The 22,444-nt window shown below is 33.3% G+C and overlaps 1 protein-coding gene across 2 annotated transcripts; it reads left to right on the top strand.

The window, feature by feature from the left end:
• Positions 1-1,897: 1,897 nt before the first annotated feature.
• LOC149690394 (nose resistant to fluoxetine protein 6-like) lies at positions 1,898-22,444 on the top strand. Of its 2 annotated transcripts, XM_089869908.1 has the most exons (16): positions 1,898-2,611; positions 4,614-4,904; positions 15,612-15,856; positions 15,935-16,046; positions 16,413-16,503; positions 16,600-16,721; positions 18,024-18,194; positions 18,876-18,969; positions 19,164-19,256; positions 19,461-19,626; positions 19,703-19,782; positions 19,861-19,983; positions 20,122-20,242; positions 20,311-20,497; positions 20,699-20,841; positions 21,592-22,444. In XM_089869908.1, exons 1-16 carry the CDS (start codon positions 2,485-2,487, stop codon positions 21,991-21,993), a joined length of 2,568 nt encoding a protein of 855 aa, XP_089726034.1. In that variant the 5' UTR covers positions 1,898-2,484; the 3' UTR covers positions 21,994-22,444. The 2 variants fall into 2 exon arrangements, with proteins under 2 accessions (XP_089726034.1, XP_089726035.1); XM_089869909.1 differs by lacking the exons at positions 1,898-2,611; positions 4,614-4,904 and adding an exon at positions 13,738-14,054.

Genomic DNA, 22,444 nt, shown 5'->3' with positions numbered 1-22,444 from the left:
CAGGGTGTTTCTGATAAGTATGCCATAAATTAAGGGGGTGTTGTTGTGGAAATAAATTTTGAGTCCAAAATGTAACTTCAATGTCATTTTGATGGTCCTGGTCACTGTTTTCGAGTTAAGATTGTTCAGAGTATTTTACGGATGACCCCTTAAATTTAATTAGGATACTGATTAAGACAATGATTTCTAATTTAATGAAGGGGTCATCCCTAAAACACAAAAATCAAATCATAACTCGAAAACAGTGTCCCTTGTGGGAAAATTGAGATAGAAGTTATATTTTTGGCTCAAAATCGATTTCCCAAAGAACATCCCCCTTAATTTATGGCAGACTTATCAGACACACCCATGTAAGCTACATCTTAAATTAAAGTTATTTTAATAGTAATCTTACAGAATTTAACCTGAAGAAATTCTTCGAAAGCTAAGGAGTACCTACACGTAAGTAAACTTCTATGTATATCACTCGCACATAAATTAAACATAAGGCCACACACACCATTCATACTTTTGAATAATTCAGACGTAATTTACACGCGTAGTTACAATAAAATGTAGCGTTATCCGCTGTTATAATTACCAATAAACCACTCCTTAACACTTTCCAATCCCAAAATAACCTCTAAAACTCCATATAATTGCTCTAATTAACATTTTAATTAACATAAAAGACACTATACACTTCAATAAATAACCCACAAAAACGACACCTTTAAAAATAATTATTGGTGATATAAATACGTCTGATCTTTTTCAAAAAGCTCATTTCTAAAAGCATTTAACTCCTTCTATTCTATAATACAAACTTACCTGACATTTGCTATTAGTTTATGGTTATAATTTCTAATACATTTCCCCGATGATGTACTCTTTTGCTGATTTAGTTCAACTAATTATCGTCTAGGGCATGCCGCGAGAGATGAGAGAGAAAAGAAAGAAAAAACTAGCTTCACTTTCTTTTAATTTTGACTAGAAGTACGCCACCAATAATCGGAAACCGGGTCAAGCAGCGGGAACGTCATCAAACTGAGGTGTTATACAGTTATATAGAATGGAGTATCTTACTTGACAGTGAATGAAAGGTAAGTGGTTCTATCAAGTTTTGGGGGGACTTGGTGTCAAATGATGAATGGGCCATTTTAATGGGAACTAAGAGAGAAAATTAGGTAACTCAATTTCGGTAAGAATTGGAATTTTATTTTCGACTCCATAGCTTTGAACTATGTTCATTTTAATTTTTGCAAAAGTGCTTAGATGTAATTTACCTTCATATTTTGGCGTCGTTTTAGAAACATCAAATTCTGTCTGTTTATTATTTGTGAAAATTCTAATGTATAGTAGAATTTTCCCAGATAATCTGTGATATCATAAGTGGATCATCCACTTATGCTGATATTCAATTAACTATAATGTTTTTTGTTGTCTCTAACCGTTAATTTAAAACACAATTTAATTACTTCAAACGCAATTTAGATATTTCAAATGCAATTTAGTTATTTCAAATGCAATTTAGTTATTTCAAATGCAATTTAGTTATTTAAAACGCAATTTAGCTATATCAAACCCAATTTAGTTATTTGAAACGGAATTTAGTTATTACAAACGAAATTTAGCTATTTTAAACCACAATATAGCTATTTCTAAAACGCAATTTAGTTATTTCAAACCACAATATAGCTATTTCTAAAACGCAATTTAGTTATTTCAAAACGCAATTTATTAAAATGTCAAAAATTAGTCCTCATTAATACCAAAATTAACTTTCTAACGCGTATCTTGTAGTTTACTAGTTAAGGTTTAAATTTGCACCAAAGTTATGTCATATGCGACACGAAGTGCTCGCCGATAGACACAAACCAACATGAGAACAGATTTCTTATCGACGTGAAAAAGAAGCATTTTGATAATATCGACACAAAACCTTAACCATTTCGAGATAACATCGTAATTCCAAGTTACCTAACTTTTGCACTCAATTTTAAACCTCAATATATTATACATATTCCACCAAGTTCCATCTTATAAACTAGGGGCGTAAATTTCAGTTATAGGGTAGGGGGTAGAAAAAACGTAATATACCTTGATATCTAAAGGTATCGTATACCTTACTTTCTCTCATAAAAATATTTGTCGAGGTAGGTTAGTGGGAGAGAGCTAGTTGGGGAACGCAAAGAAAAATCTTACATGTTCTTAGCTTAACTTTCCCTCGAGTCAACTCTCACTATCATTGGAGTGTATGTGTGTTCTTATTTAGAAAGTTGATCTAGTCAAGTGTGGTCTCTCTAGAAGTTAGTTGCGGTGCACCGTCTTATACATGCGCACCGGATTTTCAAATAATTTGACGGTGTTCGGGTTCCTATAGTTATTGCAATTGCATCTGTGGTTTTCTTTTGCTCGATTCGAACCCTAACTCTAGAGAGACAATATCGTTTTTTTTTATGAAAACATCTCTTCTGTAAATTTCAATTTTTGACCATTTTCAATATGGTCACCTTAAGTGTCACCTTACGGGTGACTTTTTTAGTGATTAACGTTCTATCGGCAATTCCGGTTAATTGCCAAACTGTTTCGAGCAACGAGAATGTTTCGACCGATGCTGATATACTTATTGGTGAGTTTTAATTAAGTATAATTAAAGTAGATTACTTCTGTGTTTTTATTAGCTAGCAAGTAGACTATGGCTGTAGTCTTTAGAAATTGTTTGTCAGAGGTTTTTGCAATAAATTTGCAAAGGTCGGAAGTTGTTCCTGAATTTTGTTTTGAGGGGCGTAATTGGTGAACAGAGAATCATGATTAGCCCCTCTTCATTTAAATTGGTAGCCTTCCCAATAGAATATTAGTTCTACCCATAGAATGTTAGGCTAGTTCTACCCGTAGAATATTAGTTCTACCCATGGAATATTAGTTCTTCCCATTGAATATTAATTCCACCCATAGAATATTAGTTCTACCCATGGAATATTAGTTCTTCCCATTGAATATTAATTCCACCCATAGAATATTAGTTCTACCCATGGAATATTAGTTCTTCCCATAGAATATTAATTCCACCCATAGAATATTAGTTATACCCCTAGAATATTTGTTCCACCCATAGAATATTAGTTTCACCCATAGAATATTACTTCTACACATAAAATATTAGTTCTACCCATAGAATATTATTTCTACCCATATAATATTATTTCTACCCATATAATATTATTTCTACCCATAGAATATTATTTCTACCCATATAATATTAGTTTTACCCGTAGAATATTAGTTCTACCCATGGAATATTAGTTCTGCCCATAGATTATTGGTTCTACCCATACAAAATAAATTTTAGCCATAGAATATTGGTTCTACCCATACAAAGTTTATTTTACTCATAGAATGTCAGTTCTACCATAGAATATTATTTCTACCCATAGAATATTATTTCTACCCATAGAATATTATTTCTACCCATAGAATATTATTTCTACCCATAGAATACTAGTTCCACCCATAGAATATTACATCTACGTACCATAAAATATTATTTCTACCCATTGAATATTTCTCAAACACAAAATATTTTTTTTTTTTCGATTTTAAAGAATATTATGCAAAGTATTTAGTAAGTCCGAACAATATAACCATTTTATTGAAATGGATATGTCTTTTACTACGCGACATTGGTCTCGAAAATTGGTCAAAGTTATATATGATACGGTGTGTTCAGACAAAGAACGAGATATTTATTAAAATTAGGGTGAGATAATAAAAATTCGATCGAATAACAGATCCTGTACAGAAATCGAGGCAAATAAAAGTGTTTTTCTGTGATAATCAAAACGTGTCTAGCGATCGGAAGTGGTTTCGATTCAAATGGCTCGGAGGCTTTGAACTCCGCTTGCACCAGGAAGAATTTACCCTACTTTTTAAATCCTTAGCTCGCGCTCTCGTGTTTGAGTCGGGAAAAGATGTATAAGTAATTAGTGGGACAGACTTCTTGAACGAATAGAAAAAAAAGTAATAATAAGACTAACTATATACTCGTTAGAAAGTTTAAAACAAAAATTTACGTTATATCTTGTTGTAATGTTATTACACGAAAACCGATTCAATATATAGCTTACATACACATTATCAAAAATTAGTACATTGTTCAATTTTATCGTAAGAGTATGTTTGTTCAATAAGTTTAAGTACTTGTGCTCTGTAATTAATGCTAATTGAGCACAATAATTTGGTTTGTGCTAAGCCTCACTACTATCATAAGTTTATAGGATATGTTCCATAAGTTTTTCAATGGTTACAAACTGGAGCTTGTCATGAATTGCCATAGGTTATAGATTCGAGGTAAAGCGACACCTGGTGAGGCACTGTCAAAGGCTTAGTATAGACTGTAGAATGATTGACTGCAAAATTAACCGAGTGTAGTAAATTCTCGAACTAGCTCTCAGTAGGTCTCTAGTATAAGAAGTGTCCTACTTATGGAACCAATCAAGAACACAATTCTTTCATATCTTACCAATATTGAGAAGCTAATACAGTCATTGCCAGATTATTATTGACTAAATTCAATAAGTTAATATTTAATTGCTAATTCCAACCTTACTAATTAATCTCGTAACGTCTTTCAGAACCAATATTGGAGGCGTCTGCTACCACGAATGCTCCCTTCTTGATACGCAAAGTGACAAGGGCCCCTATTGTAATGGATCCCACAATGCCACCGACTTCGAAACCCAATATCCTGAACTCTTTCGAAACGATGCACAAGAAGAGTCGTGCCATGATTGACAAAATCGTCAAAGAGGCCCTTCCACACATTATCAGGTCCGAGGCCAGTCGTAACATGACTGACTTGTGCAAGTCCAGCATGTTCAAGTTCATCATGGCACTCAGGAAGATGGATAACTGGCCCTTACAGAGTGAGTACAATTTTGAATTTCGTGTGTGTACCTTGTCCTCTCCATAACATATTACGTAAGGTCAGGGATATGTCTTGGAATTTATAAATTGTGATGAAAATCATAGAATTTGAAAACAATTCTGAAAGGTTATGAAAAATTTTGGGAATTTGAAAATTCAGCTGAAAGGTCGTAGAACCATCAGGCTTGTTATATAATTTTATGCTAAAACTAAAAATTCACCACCTGCTCAAAAATGACATAATTGTCATTTAAATAATTAATAATTTTTTCATTCTTAATTAAGTTATTTGTTTAAAATATATCACACTCATAAAAGAAGAGACCAAAACAAAATAAGGAATTATTACAAAATAATCTAAACGTTCCTACAATTCTAGTACTATCCTATATAATTTCTAGAAATTGTAGGTTAATTTCCTCTCATGCAGATCCCCCGGGACACAGAATATTCTAAATGTCTCTTGATCGTTAAAAGTGGGCCATCGTATCGCATATAACGAAAAACATTACGTTTACTCGAAGGGGCCCAAAACCAGAGAAATCACGCCCATCTAAAGAATTAAGTTAATAAATCTTAGACCTAATATATCTATTTAATGTCCTTTAAATATAAGGGGGGGAGAGAAATAGGCGAAGCTCTTGGTTATTAAATAGGCCCCTGTCCAGAAAATGCAGGCGGAAGTACACAACTGACCCCAAAACCTTGAAATTCAATATTAATTTGCAAAATAAATCTTATAAGAAATGTTGAATTTTCGTAAAGAGGCCCTAACGTCTGTCTATAGGGTCAAGGTTTTCTTAGATGTGAATTTCAATTGTTTGTATTATGCTCTGAGAGAAAATGCAACTTCATAACCGTAAGGTTGTAGTTACGGTTAGTTAGAAAACGGTTTTCAATGTGTTACGTTATAAGATGGGTGTACGGAACCTTAAAAACAAATGACTCTAAACCCCAAACCAAAAATATTGAAGGATAATTTTAAGTCAAGCGTATCTAAATTTATCTATAAATGCAAAATAAATATTTTTAATTGGTTTATAGTATTAGGGATTCACGAAGAAACTACAAATTCATTATTTGATATTTTGTCAAATCACCTTGAATTAATTTTTGGTAAATAAGAATTGTATGCATTTGTGAGGTTTGAGATAAGTTTGCTCTGAAGGTGTTGCTTCAACTATAAAAACCACTCCCGTTGTTATTACTCCATGTATGGGGTAAAAAAACCTGGAAAGCTCACGGAAATTCACTGGTTTTCCAAAAGTTGTATGAACCCTGTCTGTGTTGATAAACACATATGGAACACCTAAATAACTTCATGTAAGGGAAAAAACCTGGAGAACTCAGGGAAATCAGTTTTACAAAAGTTGTACGAACCCTGTAGACTGTAGTGATCATTACATATGACCAACTAAACGACTTTATTTGTTATTTAGTTTAAACTAAACCTTTTCACGTGAAAGTGAAACTTCAACAAACGTTTCAAAGTTGATTCCGAAATTAAAATACAGCCAACACATCGTATTTTCTGCATAACAATGAAATTATACAATTTTAAATTTAGGTTTTATTGTCTTCGAATACGTACAATTCTTCCCACGGGATGGGGGACACAACACTTAACTAGGCAATTAAACCGAAAAGCCATAGATATAAAAGAAATACTACACAATAACAATAAATCTAAAGAATAACATTCGGTGTGTTCAAATAGCTAAGAGGCATTGTTCCATGACTTATTTTGTTAGAACGTCTATCAGACACTATCTTTAAGTATTGTTTCTCTTTTTTTTTGTTTTTTACATCAATGGTCAGACAATGGTGCATGATTAGACACAGAAATTAGTTCTAATTAGGTAAATCTAGATTACCGGCAATGTTATGATTATTATCGTAATTAATATTATTTATTTCTTAGTTTTTGATGAATAAATAATAAATTAATTATTGTTTAAGTTGGTTTTCGGGGGCAACAATAATATTTTTTTTTTTTGAGAAAAACAGAATTAATATTTATGCGGAAGTAAACACGAATATGGGTTTTTGCTACAATAGCTATAATTTTAGGGGTCACGTGGTGTAATAACCTTATCAGATATTCATTATTTGAAGTAAAAACGTTTGTATTTAATACAGGGAGCGCAGCGGTCCCATAATTCCTAAAAAAATCCTAAATTTTTGAACCTGTCCCATATTATCCTATAAATTCATGAAAGGTGCTATAATATTCTATATTTTTGACTTAGAAGGAAGTTTTCGTATAGTTTAGCATCAAATTTATCAAAATTTGTTTCTGTTATCGAGATCACATTTGGGTAGACACTGAAACTGCAGAGTTTGTTCATGATTTTTTATATGTTATATTTTAATTAAGCTCCTCTTTTCAAAGTGAAATCCTTTTGTTATTTTTTCCTACATAGTTTAAGCCTCTTCCTATAAAAACATATTTATTATCTTATAAAATCCTATAATTCCAGAAAAACATTCCTATTTAAATTTTATTTAGTAATACTTCCGAATTTTTTAAACCATTTGCTATACAAATTTAAAGGAAAATGTTCAAAAATTTTCAAGATGAAATCCAAAAATAGAATACTCATCTCAGCACGATACCTAATTAAGCATAAGTAATACCTCATTAAGCTCATCACGTTCCTGTAAATTTAACACTTTCGTAACTTACTTTCCATCTAAATTTAGCCATTAATACTGTATATCCCAACCCAGAATGAAATCCAAGTACATAAACATTATCATATAAATTTCTAAATTAACCGAATGATATTTGTTGGTATTAAAGTTAATGTCGTTGATGAAATATTGTATTGAGAAACACGTGTAGAAAGAAAGCTGAGGGTTATTTAGAGATATGGCATCATTACGCGTCTCGCTGCGTTCGTTTTCAATGGATAAATAACACGGGATGCCATTTCTCCTCTTGAAAGAGGTTATCGTTGCTTTGAAAGTAGGACCGCCGATTAACGTCTTCTAAATTAAAAATTACGGAATCTTTTGTAATGATTTGTATTAATTAATTTAATTTAACTGATGTTATTGGGTAATCTCAAACACTTTTCTTTCTGAGGGGTTGGCCATACCATTCTTATAAGTGATACACACTTTATAACAACACCAGGAGGATTTATTTAAACTTTGACCTTTTGTACTGTACCAAGGAACTCTCTAATTCATTTCGATTTTTAATCAAATATTAAAATTTTAATTATTGTTATTATTATTATTAAATCAACTGAACTCATCGAATTCCGCCTTAATTGGGTTGAAAGTTTGAGGAATTTCTGAATATGTTTAAGGAATATTTTGGAATTCCCTAAATTGAACTCATGGGAATCTTCTGGAATTATAAGAATTCACAGAATTTATGAAATAAATTTCTATGATTTTATAAGAAATTTTAGGTAAATTGAAAATGGAAATTTTAGGAATTCATAGATATACTGATGAACCATGAAAATATTCTTGAATTCATGGAATAAACTCGCTATGTTCTATCTCCATTTGGCAGTCCTTGCCACTGTTTTCAAGTTAAGATTGGTCAAAGTATTTTACGAATGACCCCTAAAATTTAATTAAGAAACTGAAATGCAATTCTAATTTAATTAAGGGGTCATCCCTAAAACACTCAAATCATAACTCGAAAACAGTGTCCCTTGTGGCAAAATGGAGAAGTTACATTTTCGACTCAAAATCACAATTTAATTCATAACAGACTTATCAGAAACCTCCTGCTAACCTAAGAAGCAATGATAGAGTAAGAATTTGGCATTAAACCGCTGCAAGATACCAAAATTTCGGGTTTATGTTCGCAACTCGAATTCAAATGTAAAATCTGTTATCTCCCAGCAAAACCCTTTACACTCACGAATTTTACAACACCCGAAATTTAAATTGCCATAACACAATAAAAAGCCCTGAAGTCCCACCTATAGCGAATAGTTGAGTCACAACTCGCGAGTTCTATGAGTGAAAGCGAAAGTCGTATCGGCACTTAGCAGAGAATGGGCTTATCTCTATTACCGCTTTTTTACGTAATGTCATCATAACGGAGCGTTATTTGGGTCGCGGGAAAACGTTTCATAATTCCTATATTTTAGCAGCTCGAGTAGTCTCAGTCCGCCGCCGCCGCCGGCCTTACAATTTTCAATAGATACTTTAGGTAGCTTGTACTATAATATGCCCGGTAGCATCTAGCCTTGAAATCATTGTTGGATTGAATATAAGAGAAAAAGAAAAGAAATGAGTTAATATTTCATAAATCTTGAAAAATTTCTCGTCGCCAGAGATTTTATTTAAAGAGATGGTAGCTTCATTTTAATTTCAACTAATTATAAAGTTTAAAATACTTGTAATTGTGAAGTATTAACTGAAAGAGTTAATGCGTTTTTGGCTATTTGTTAAAGTTAAGAAGCCCAACCCAACTGGGTTATAATGTCACAATCTGGTGGCAAAGATCTGTAGTTCACTACTGGTGTATAGAGAAATAGGGTAACGTCATAACGATATTGTTCTGTCCAAGATTAATCAAACACCATTAGATATAGTCATAAGTTTATAAGATATGTTGGCCATAAGTTTGTCACTGGTTACAAACTGGAGCTTGTCATGAAGTGACGGAGTTCATAGATTCGAGGTAAAGCGACGCCTGGTGAGGCCCTGTCAAAGACTTACTACAGACTAAATAGGAAGATGGACCGCGAAACAGAACGTAGTTAATTTTCGATTCAAAATTTAGTGCTATGCTATCCCTTTAACTTGAAAAATTGGAACGAGCTAAGTTGGGCCTCAGAATTATTATTGCTGAATCGAATAGAAAAAACACTTTAATTTTTTTGTAGTAATTTTAAGTTTCACAATAGTAACGAAATTTATAAAGAAAGTATAGATTTTAATTGAGTATTTTATTTTGAGGATATAACTCAACTCGATCTCCACGTTTTTTAAAAACACGTGGGGATTTAACGTGATTTTAAGTATTAATGAACGCAAGTCGATGTTATTCGCTTTACAATGATAAAATATGCCATTCTTGTCGATTTTAAACCCTTTTCAAAGTTGATTAGGCCTATATTAGGTAGGGCTTACAATATGCAAAATTATTCCTCTGTATCTTCCGAATTTCTCTCCCAAAGTTTCTGGTCGAACGTTTTATTTAACCTTAGTTTAAATTCTAAAAAAAACTGACAGTAACCATTTTTATTGTAATTATATTTGAGTTATGTACGTTAGTAACAAAATAGAATCATTTATTATAATATTAAGGACATCAATTGAATGCTAACAAGAGTTTAATTAAAATTATATTTAAATTTGATGAGATAAATCTTAAACATCCTTAAACAGACAGACAGAACTAATTGAGATTTTGGCAAAAAAACCACGTGGAGTATATTAAAGAAAAAAAAAACCGCCAAAAACTTCACAATCCACTAGATTAATCTACTAGGGCCTAGCACGTGAAATACCTATCTATGTCACTTCATAATTGGCCATGTAGTTATCCAAAATATATGCCAACAATTTATCCCCAAAAATCACACTACTGGTAAATTTTGACAGTTAAATATTTAATCTATCACTTTTCACACATCGATAATAATTTTAATATCGATAACCCCTTATTTTATATAAAATTCCAAAAGAGAGAGAATGAAAAATATATCGTAAAATTAACCAGCCATCGATTTGCAAAAAAATATTAAAAAGTGGTCAAAAATCCGGAAGTACTTAAGGCAAAAGAAAAAAATAAATAACTATAACACTTAACTAAACAAAACCAGTTGAATTTGAAGTTGATATAGCCTAAAAATGTTATTCAAACTATGAAAAAATAATCATGTTGATGTAATAATAGTTCTATTTACCCAGTTCTTCACTAAAAATCGAATTGCATTTTGAAAATATTTGATTGTTTAACAAAGGATAAAAATATCTAGTACTTACTACCTAGGGGTCGAGTTATATTATTATTAAAATGAATTGAATAAGGTAAATAACTAAACTTCATCAACATTTAAAACTAGTTAGAAAAAAATATTCATATAAATACTTCCGGAAGTAGGCAGTTTACGAACCTAACCCTGCAATTTATTAACTGGTTTCAGCTGTCAGATGGTTTCATTCTTTCTTTGACGCCTACACATGTTGGTCTAAGAATCATTTTGATCCTTTAATTTGATCTCGCTTCTGCTTCAATGATTTATACAAGACGTTTTTTATATTATCAATAATGGAATTTAAATTATATTAGTAAATCTGAATGAAGCAGTTAGGGATTTTTTTAAGTTTTTTTTTGGTTGCAAAGAGAATGTGTGACAAATGGTGTAGAAACTTTCATGATAAGTACAGGAAAGAGAACATTATACCAAGAAGCGATATCTAGTTTACTAGGGAGAAGGTATAAGATGCCTAAGTATTCGCACGCCGTAGTCCCAGTCCCCTTTCAAAATACAAGGGGGGGGGCGTAAAAGGAGTCCACCGGGCTATTTCACCTCTCCTCAGTCGGAAAATACGTAATTTTCGTCATTGGTGTCGCGCTGACGTGAGTTTTCAAGAACCATTGAGATGCTGGTTGTAATTTAGATGCGGGGATTAACTCCGGACCTACGTTTGGACTGGAGATAAAGCTACAAATGTGGTAAATTTATATCTTCTCCCTAGTAAACAAGATATCGCTTCTTGATTAAACCTTAAAAAGAGCGGCCTTTTTCTAATCCTCACAGCTGAGAGAGGTAAGGATAAGAGGTTCGATTTGGCAGACGCCTTTAAACCAATGTCGGATGTCGCAGTAGTCTTTGATTATTTTTAAGACTAAATAATTGCTAATTATTTTGTAATAAGAGAATATTGATTTGATTAGGATCTATTAATTTTAGAATCTCTCTGTTATATAATTCTACAATTTCTTCAGCCCTCAATCTACGCGGACTACCTTACCTTACCTTAAGCAACTAGTTTTGATTTGTTCCAAATTTGCGCGAGATGCCTGCAATATAAAACCTGATTTCTGCTGCTTAGTTTTTCTACAATGTACATTGAGAATTTTTTTTAAAAAAAGGAAAATTAATTTGGAAGAGAGTGGGTCCGGAAGGGGGGCTGTAACTTGTTCCGGTTTTTTTTTCTTTATTTATTTCTTTTCTTTTGGGTCTTGTTTTTCTTGAACAAATTTGTCACATTAAATGTTACTTTTTAAAGAAAAAAATATGCCGGTTTTCATCGTAAGCATTGTTCATAATGCGATGAAAATAGGCTTAACGTTTCTTGAATGATTTTGATGGTAATTTATGACTTTTAACCTTAAGTTTGGGTTAGCTTTTTGTCATGAGATTGAACACGTGGATGAGGGTTCTATTGTACTGGTGGTTATGTTATTGGAAAATGAGGTATTTTTTTATTTTAAAGAAAGGGGGGGGGACTATTGGTTAAATTACAAGCTTAAATGTCTTTCATATACCGGAAGTTATTCTGAATATTACCTTGTTTTTGTACTTTTTTCGTTTCTTTTCTTGCTGAGAGAGAAGATTATGTTATTGTTCGTATATGTAGGATGAGAATTAACTTATGGCAGTTTGATTATGTTTAATTAAATGTGATACAAGTGCTTCTGCACTGATTTGACACATTTTAATCATGTTTAAAATGTTTTAGCATAGCCAGAAGGGTCCTTATATTAATCCGCCTCATAGAAAATTATCTTATTATCAATTTGAAAACCCGGAAGTATTGATTTGATTTTGTGTGTTAATTTGAATTATTTTGTTGTTTTTAAAGTTTGGGTTTGGTCCTTTTATATTAGTTGTTTAGGGTCTTATTTAGCTGCGCAGTATGGGTTAGTTTATAGTTAAAACGTACATGGTTTTAATTGTTAGGGTGTTTTTGGTTTTTGTATAGAAACAATTTCATTGTTATTTTAAAGATTGAGTGAGTTATAATTGAAAGGAGATTTATTTCTTTTTGTGAGATTAATTTTAAACTTTTAATATTAATAAACGTCTCAAACCCTGTATTTACAATATAAGGTATGGTTTTTGTTTTATGTAAAATTTGAAAGAAATTGAGGGCAAATTCTTTGAATTAGATACTTATAATATTAGAAATTCTTTCCATAAGTCAATAATATAAACAAAATAATGCAGGGTTAAGAAGATCTCGTATAGGATGCTAGTAAATAGTAAACAAAGAAGAAAGTAAACAACGTGAAACTATTTACAACAAATATGATTTAAAGAACCGTTATTAAATACATTAAACCATAAGTTCATAAGATGTTTTCCATAAGTTTGTCACTATTTACAAACTGGAGCTTGTTATGAAGTGACGTAGGTCATAGATTCGAGGTAAAGCGACGCCTGGTGAAGCGCTGTCAAAGGCTTAGAACAGACTAAATAGGACCTAGATGGACTGCAAAATTAACCGAGTGTAGCCAATCAATTCTCCCTTGTCGTTCTCGAACTAGCTCGAGTTGCAAGTCTCTAGCATTACGAAGTATAGGTATTGTCATACTTATGCAACATATCTTATAAACTTATGGTTAAACAACTATTATAGCGGTTTTGAGTCTTCATATAAAGAAGTAGATAAATTTTCTCATAATTTCGGTAGCAATTTTCAATTTCAATGTAATTTACTTCGAGCGAGGGTCCAGGCCTAGAAAAATATACAAAAGAAATCATACGTTTTATCCCAGGTGGGAAAAAGGTTTATGTTTTTGTTTTAACCCTTTCCTAATTCGATTTTAATATTTGCGGTCTTTTCTTGAAGTTTAATTTAAAGTCAAAATTATTTTAAAAGAAAGGTATAATTACTAATTAAAAATTCATAATTATATCGTTCGTATTGTGACTAAAATGTATGGTCGTAAATTAAGGGTCAGGGATACAAGTGTCGTTATAATATAGCACAAATGGGCAAGTTCGTGGCACGAGCTCATAATCTTAGCCTGCGAGATATGTCTCGTTGTAAATTGTGGGTGACGAAATACAAAGTTTACGTCTTGTCTTTAAAGAAGTCGGGCAAATTTTATTTACCTTTTATTGGTGTTTGTCGCGCGATGTTTCGTAATATAAATTTCATATTGGAGCAAAAGTTGAACTTAATTTGGAACAGTGTCTCAAGATATTTGTTAAAAGGTTCGTGTCAGCAAAGTTTAATTTTGATGTTTTTGCGTGTTTTTATAAGCTTATCTTTTTCAGGGATAGATTTAATTTTAGAAGTAGGAATGGAGAACGGTTAGTATTTACTTCAGTCCGACTCATAGCCCAGTATAGAGCCCCTTCCTGAGTCCAACACGTAAGGAAAAGTTTAAATTATCTTAGGGGCTCACTTAAACTACGTTTTGATGATGTTGCTGACGGGAACGGCGAAAAATACGTAATTCCTTTTTACCTCTGTCGCTATGACCCGCCTCTTCTTTCATACCCCTTCCTCCCGTGGAAGGGGGTCCGGGACTTTGACGTGCGCCCAGATTACTCTGTTCTCCATTCCTACTTTTAAAATTAAATCTATCCCTGGTTTCTTATTAAAATACTGTCTGTTGGAGATATAACGGTTGAATTGCAATTTCAAACGACCCATCAGTTGAGCTTATTATACAATGTAGCACTAATTGGTAAATCCACTACGAAGGTTTTAAGTACGTTGGTAATCGGAACATTTAGATAGACAAATACGAGGTTATACATCAATCTTTGGATAAGCGTTATGTACAATACGAACCGTTTTTAAAAGATGTAGGTTGCTTAAATCTAAACGGAAGAGGTTTTAGAGGGTTTTTTTTACTCTTTTTGCATAATTTGGAACAGTCTCACCTTGAAAATAAAATCGAGATCATTACATAAAAAAAAATAACTAAACACTTTATTCCAATTCTGACTCGATCAACCCAAAAGAGTACAAGGTTCCCTTCTTTTTTGTGTGTGATTGATGAGATATCTTTAATTAACTAATTTCTTATGTTTCGTAAAATATTATGACTTACAACTTAAGTAATATTTCGGAACTAAAACCAAACGCGTTTTCCTTGTAAAAATAAACACCCTTGAACGTATACGCCCATGTAGTTGGTAATTTGAAAATACCTTAAAATAACCCATAACATACATGATTCTCGTTTTGTGAAAGACTTTAGCCTTCTTGTTAATTGCATAAATGCTCAATATTTGTAACCTTACAGACAACATTTCAGAGTACAAATCCTTCAATTTAAAAAAAAAGAAAATAGGTGAAAGCATATTTTCAAAAGTTCTTTTGCATTTAAGTTTGACGTTTGTTGATGTGAAATTTTATACATATGGTTTACACATAAGTTTACGTGATATGTTCCATAAGTTTGACACTACCTATACTTCGTAATGCTAGAGACTTACAGCTCGAGCTAGTTCGAAAACGACAAACGAAAATTGACTACACTAAGTTAATTTTAAAGTCCATCTTCCTAAGCCTTTGACAGCGCCTCATCAGGCGTCGCTTTACCTCGAATCTATGACCTCCCTCACTTCATGAGAAGCTCCAATTTGTAACCAGTGACAAACTTATAGAACATATTTTATGAACTGGTAACACCAATGAGTTAGAGGAAATGTCGAGATTGGTCGCCAGCAAAAGTTTTCACCTTGTTTAAACAAGCCAACAAACAGTTTTGTAGCGGGACACATTATTTATTTGTCTTTCTGTATTTTTCCCTCCAGTGCTGGACGCTAGTGGAAAAATTCCACTTGGTCTACTACGAGGAACACGAGCGTCATTCGGAGACTATGACCAATGCGTTGATGTGGTCGTTGGAGCAGCCAGAGGAACTGTCGTGCAAGATGGTGACAATTTCGTCGGACAGTATTGCGCAGTTGATGTCCGGCCACATCCGGTGGACGACAGTGATCGTGAAAAGTTGAACCATATTGTACGAACCTTTGCCGGAACGCGTGAAGTTGTACAAGTACGTTAACGAATTAATTTCTTAAATTTTTAATGTTATTCATTTAAAGCATTTTTTTCTTTTAATTCTTTAATTTAGGATTTGAAACGAATTAATCCAGTCAAGTTCCTAAATAATATTCACGTACGAGTAGGTATTTGCATACCATCTTCATGTTCGCTCGAAGATGTCCGAGCCGTCACGGCAGAAAGTAAGTTAAAACTTCCATAACCTTTGCCCTTATCAGGAAACTACCATATTCATTTAACGACGGTCTTATATCAAACAATATTTGCCTTTGGAGATTATGAATTTAATTATAAATCACTATTGATATTTCATGGTATAGAAGCATCACGTAATGCATGAAGTATTTAGCATATACAGTTTTTAATAAAATGTATAGGAACCAGTTGGCAAGTTACCATCAGTCCCAATGGTTAACAGAAGACACTGCTTAAAAATTTTTAATTGACTAGGAATTGAAGGGAATTTGGTAGTTTCCATAAATAAATTTATTATAATATAATTAATTAAACAATGAGTGATATTAACAATTATTTCTTTGCTGTAATAGTTTCCAAGATGTTCATGGTCAAAGTTAACACTAAATGGTGCGAAGTTAAGAAAACGGAACTCATTCCTGAGACCAGACATTTCTTAGCGGGGTAAAAAATTCTTTATTTCATTTTATTATATAAGAGATTTTCTATTGAAAACCACTATTTAAATACATTTTTAACCCTTCTATTTTTTTCTTCCAGCTCTTACGTTTTTCCCTTGATGACCTTAACCGTTTTGGCCACAATAATCGACGGGATCCCGAGACTATTCAAATCTTTCAAGAAGTCTACGGAACCAGAGAAGCAGAAACCAGTTGAAAAAAGTAAAGAGAATTTTATTAATTTATTTAAATCTTATCATAATAAGAATTAATTTAAGTAAAAGTGCTGCTGTGATTCAAGGTTAGTTATACAGTAGATGTTGACCATGAACATGTTTACGTAACCAAAAATTGAGCATTCGCATGTCAATCATTATTACACCGGTTTTTAATTTTATAGCTAAAGGGTTTGTTTTTAAGATTTTATTAAATACATGTAAGAAGGATTAAAATTATATATTTAAGTGGTATTTAAAAAATGCAAGAAGACCACAAGGGGTATTTTACCCTTTTATCAAAATGATGTTCGTATTTTTCATTTCTTGGAATTTCCAACTATAATTTTGAAGAAGTTATGACGAGTGAAAATGCTTCAAGTGGTTATACAGGGTGTTGCAAAAGGGTTGGTGGTAGGACCGCTGTACAGTGGGTCGATTTTGAGCCGAATTTGTTCTATGATAATTTGTCTTAAGGGTCACATACAGGGTGTTGCAAAAACGGTTTTGGTAGGACCGCTGTACAGTGGGTTCTATGGGCGATTTGGAGCCGAATTTGTTCTATGACAATTTGTCTTAAGGGTCACCGTTTAAAAGTTATGATCTGAGTGTTTTACGGATGACCCCTTAAATTTAATATAAGAATCTGAAAGCCAATGCTAATTTAATGAAGGGGTCATCCCTAAAATTTAATTAGACTGTTTTACTGATAATCCCTTAAAATTAAACTAGCATCCATCGTTTATCAGTTCCAGACTTGCCTTATAATTATAAAAAGCAAAAGCAACTCTTGTCAAATATTATTTAAGTATCAAAAACAAATTTAATTGCAATTGAATGGAAAATTTTCCGCCCATCTCGACGAGTCTCGACATTCAGAGAAAGTTATACTTAATCACGTGTTATCCCAATGTGTTATTCGTGAAAAAAAGAAATCAGATTTAATATTTTGCTAATAGGTATTTGATGGTATTTCGGCTTAGAGCGAAAACGTTTAAAACGTGATTTGATTATTTATTAACTTGCTTTTGGATATAGACCTTTTCGATGTAAAAAAAGGGATTAGGCAACCCTCAGTATCGGGATATACAAGGGGGTTGATAAATTGCCATCCGTCTCTGCGCATGTACTCTCAAGATACAAAATGTCTTCTGCGCAGGCGCCAAAAAGCTGTAGATGGATGGCAAAGTTTTACCCCCGTGTCTTTCCCTCTTAGTTACATCGAAATGGTCTATTGGGAAAATTTTAGTGATCTCGCGAAATTTAATCATTAAACTTTTTTAATTATTTTTTTGTTGTGAATTTATAGGTAAATTTCGTAAGTTAATTGATGCCTTTTCGGCTGTTAATAACGGAAAGAAGATTCTGGACACCGCGACGACGGACCCCGCCATGGCTGCATTACACGGCATTCGATTTTTCAGTATGACGTGGATCATATTTGGACATACATACAGTTTTGGACATTATTTACAAATATGTAAGGAAACACTTGATATTCAGTTAATTGGAATCACGGCGTAGAATGATTGATGGTAGGCATATTATCGTCAACAGAATTAACACGCAATTTTATGTAAATTTAATTGAAAGTCTGGCTAGTAATACTGGTTTGAAATTATGGTTAAATTACACTAGTAATTAATCTAACCGTGACATTAATTACCAGTAAATAAATGACGCAAACCATTTTAACGTGTACAAATAGGAAATTTTAGAAGCGGGGATGAAACTCCGAAGTAGGCGAGACAATACATAATTATAGTTAAACTACATTTGCAATTAATAGATCTAGCCGTGACATTAATTACCAGTAAAAATAAATTACACAAATCATTTAAAAGATGGTTTTAAGCGTTTTTTAACGAGTGCAATTAGGAAATTATAGAAGTGACATGGGAATTCGTATTTTATCCCCTTCTTCAATGTGCAAGGATAAAATTTCGAATTATTTAGGCAACACAGTACAATAAGAAGTTCCCCTTCATAACAACGCGTTCACCATAACTAACCTAATTACCGTTAATTACTCTAAACAAAATGACGAAGAAACTCTTGGTCTAGGAAGTCTTCACATTCAAATTACCTTTCAAAATCTATATCCACCCTGTTGCTTCACGCTAATTTGAAAACAAAACAATTTCAATTTCTTTTTTTGAAGCCGGTATTTTCAAGGCGAAGGACATTCAAAAGGATTTCCTCTTTCAAGCTATTTTAAACGCTTCCTTCTCGGTAGACTCTTTCTTTACGATAAGGTAATGAATGATTTTGTCACTGTACCTTTTGTCTCGCTTTATTGATTCTTTAACCTAAATATCTTTACTCCAACTTCCTTGAAATGAAAACTCAGTTCTTACCGATATCTACCGGGATTTTAGGAACTTATATCTAAATACAATAATTAAAACAATTTGTAAATTAATTTTAAAATTAATTACTCCATTTCCAGTGGCATTTTAATTTCATACTCTGCTTTGAAGAATTTAGAGGAAAATAAGGGAAAATTTAGCCTTCTCAAGTATTATTTTCATCGATATATCAGGTAGGTGTTTTACACAGGGTGTTTTTGAAAGTATACATGTTAAATTAAGTGCTTTGTTTCTTGGGTCAAAATGAGTAAACAATAACCAAATTGGGGACCAACTTTTGAGTTTGACCCTTAATTTGAGATAAACTTTTCAGAGTTACAATGAAATATATCATCGATGTAATTAGTAATTAAAAAAAATATTATTAATTGTTTTAGGACGGCACCAAGCTTTATGATGGTCACTAGTCTAATGATGATGGGTCCGTTGGTTGGTAGTGGCCCAGTTTGGAATGATACTTTGGACCCTTTCGTCAATAATTGTAGGAAAAGATGGTGGGCCAATGCTTTATTCATTAGTTATCTATGGAGAGAAAAGGATATTGTAAGACAGTATTATATTTAATTAATTAATTTTGAATTTTAATTGTTAATTATTAACTTGTTTTGGTTTTTTCAAGTGTCTACCTTACGGATGGTACTTATCCACGGATATGACGTTCTATCTTATATCACCGGCTTTTGTTATTCTTTATTTCAAGTAAGTGTCGTAGATCTGATCACTTACAGGTCACTTCCGGTTCTAGGGTGCATTAAGCCAATTTGTTCTCGATTTCAGGCGACCAAAATTGGGCATGGCTTTAACAATGTTTGCAATTTTAATTTCAATCATGTCTGTCACTGCCATAACAGTCCTTTATAATCAGCCTCCCGTACCACTCTTCACCTCTTCGTCTTATACGTAAGTAGAGTAGAAATAGGGTAATGGCACCGCGTGACGTCATGCCATGAAAGGGTGACGTCAAAAGTGCCATTATGGACTTGTTGAGCACTGGTAATATGTCTCATTGGTATTTACCACAAAATCTACCGAATGTAGTATTGACGACTACATCAATCTCATTTTCTTCAAACCATACTCGCACTTGGCCCCGTACTGCGTGGGCCTCGCCGTTGGTTTCTTCTTGTATAAGAAGAAAGACATCACCATTATGTCTTCGGTAAATATCGGAAGCGATTAGCTTCGTTTAGGTGTTGACCGTTTCTCTTTGTTTAAAACCTTCCATAGTCGACGCAATTTTCCGGTTGGATCCTTTCGGCCGGTTCTTGTTTAGCTTTGATTTACGGAGTTTACGGATGGAATACTGGTAGACAACCTCAATTAATCGAGACTGTCTTGTACGCCGGAAGTTGCAGAACCATCTGGGCCTTGGGTATATCGTGGATGGTCGTAGCTTGCGCTACAGGATACGGAGGTAACGTTGTAGGTCGAATTAGGGTTAAACCTTTGTAGGTCAAATCAGGTTACTAGTTAAGCCTTTTTTAGATTGAATTTGGCTAATCATTTAAGCCTTTGTAGGTCGAATTAGGGTTACCATTTAAGCCTTTGTAGATTGAATTAAGTTTAAAAATTCTCAGTATAGGTAATGATTTTCTTTGGTCTCATCTATATCCAGGAGCCATAAACACCTTCCTTTCCTGGAAAGCCTTCGTTCCATTGAGTAGGATGACGTTCATGGCTTACTTGCTTCACCCTCTCCTCATGTACTGTTTCATGGCCAACTTGAGAACGACGGTACCATTCGGACACTACTTTTTCGTAAGTACCAATAGATTTATTACACTATTTGAAAAATACAATATCTGCGCTTGGAGTTTTGAAAAATTTTGCGTGTGAAACCTTGGTTTGAGATTAACTGTTGGTACCTGAAACCTAGTGTGAGCGTGGGTAAGTACTTGCACGTTGCCTTTCAAAATGGGCGTAGTGGCGAAATAGTGACCACTTTGGGTTTTGCTGTCTTAAACTGTTCGAAGTTTAATTATTTAAATTTAATCTTGACTTTGGTTCTCTGGTTTATAATTTATATTAAGACTGTGTAAGTAAATTATATCATAATTAGTTTGGTGCTTGGAGAATAGAATTTCCTTTGGTGGTGCGTAATTATCTAGTAATTAGTTTGGTTCTTGAAGAATGCAATTACATTTGGTTGTACCTAATTATCTGCTAATTAGTTTGGTGCTTGAAGAATACAATTAACTTTGGTGGTAGGTAATTAGTACGATGCTAAAGCGTAGAAGTACTTATTAAAAGAGCTACAAGAAAGGTGGCATCGTCCTTTGTCCACTCTTGGATCGCTTTCTTTAGGTGTCGCTTAAGATACCCAAGCTTTATGCTTTGACCTACATCTGGTTCTTAAGACAAGCCTTTAGGGTATTTAATGCAGTTGGTAGATGCGCAAAAGCTTCAAACGAATCGCGTCCTGCACTTATTTCGAACTATCACAACACTTGCACTCCAGAATGTAATGATTCCCCCAACCGACACCTTCCGTTTGTTCGCCTTTTAAAGGTGTGGCTCTTTTTCGCCCATCTGTTGTCGGCATACGGAGTGGCTTTTGTTCTGTCCATGATCTACGAGGCGCCATTTATCAATCTCGAACGCTGGTACAACAATTCGAAAAAAGTTCACAAAAGGTCCGTAGTGACGATACTACCCGCGGCTCTGAAACGATTCGAAACCACGTTAGACTTGAGTTGTAACCGTTCAGGCAAAGACGATAGTTGTAATGGTTCGTCCAACGCGAACGGAACCAAAGACATTAAACACTCGAAAAAGGAGCCATCAATGGAGTCCATCTCCTTGTCCGATGAGAGTATACCGGAAGCGGTGCGTTCTACCAACTTACCACAATGTTTCACGTGCGCTTGCGCTACCGGGAACGACAACAAAAGTTTCGTTTGCCACCTATAACTTACTTTTCCTACGACATACTACCAAAATATTTATATAGCACAAATAAATTTTTAATACCTAAAAGTGTCACATTTGAAGTATCGAGTAAAAACTTGGGTGATACGTCTCTGAAATCTAACACGACCTTTGAACTCTGAACCATCTGGTTTGGTGAGGCGATTACTACGTCATCCTCCTTAACAATTACTTCTATTTCTCTGCCAATCACAAGTTCATATGTATAAAAAAATCACAAATAAGGCTCGCTATGAGTCCATCTTAACAAATTTATGAATTTAACAATTTATATCGTAGGTAACGTAGTTTTCTGAAGGTTTCCATCATCAATTACACATTAACCACCCAACTTACTGAAATGTCACACTTTAGGTGATTTAATATTTATTTTTGGTACTATATACCATTAAAGTCATATCTGTCTCTTTTACAAACTATACAAAATGTTTCT

Source organism: Phalangium opilio, unplaced genomic scaffold (genome assembly GCF_054372755.1).
Source record: "Phalangium opilio isolate 3A_F unplaced genomic scaffold, DU_Popi_V2 ptg000031l_1, whole genome shotgun sequence".
NCBI lineage: Eukaryota > Metazoa > Arthropoda > Arachnida > Opiliones > Phalangiidae > Phalangium > Phalangium opilio.
Note: the sequence above shows the minus strand (reverse complement) of the source record. Positions and strands in the feature narration are given on the sequence as shown.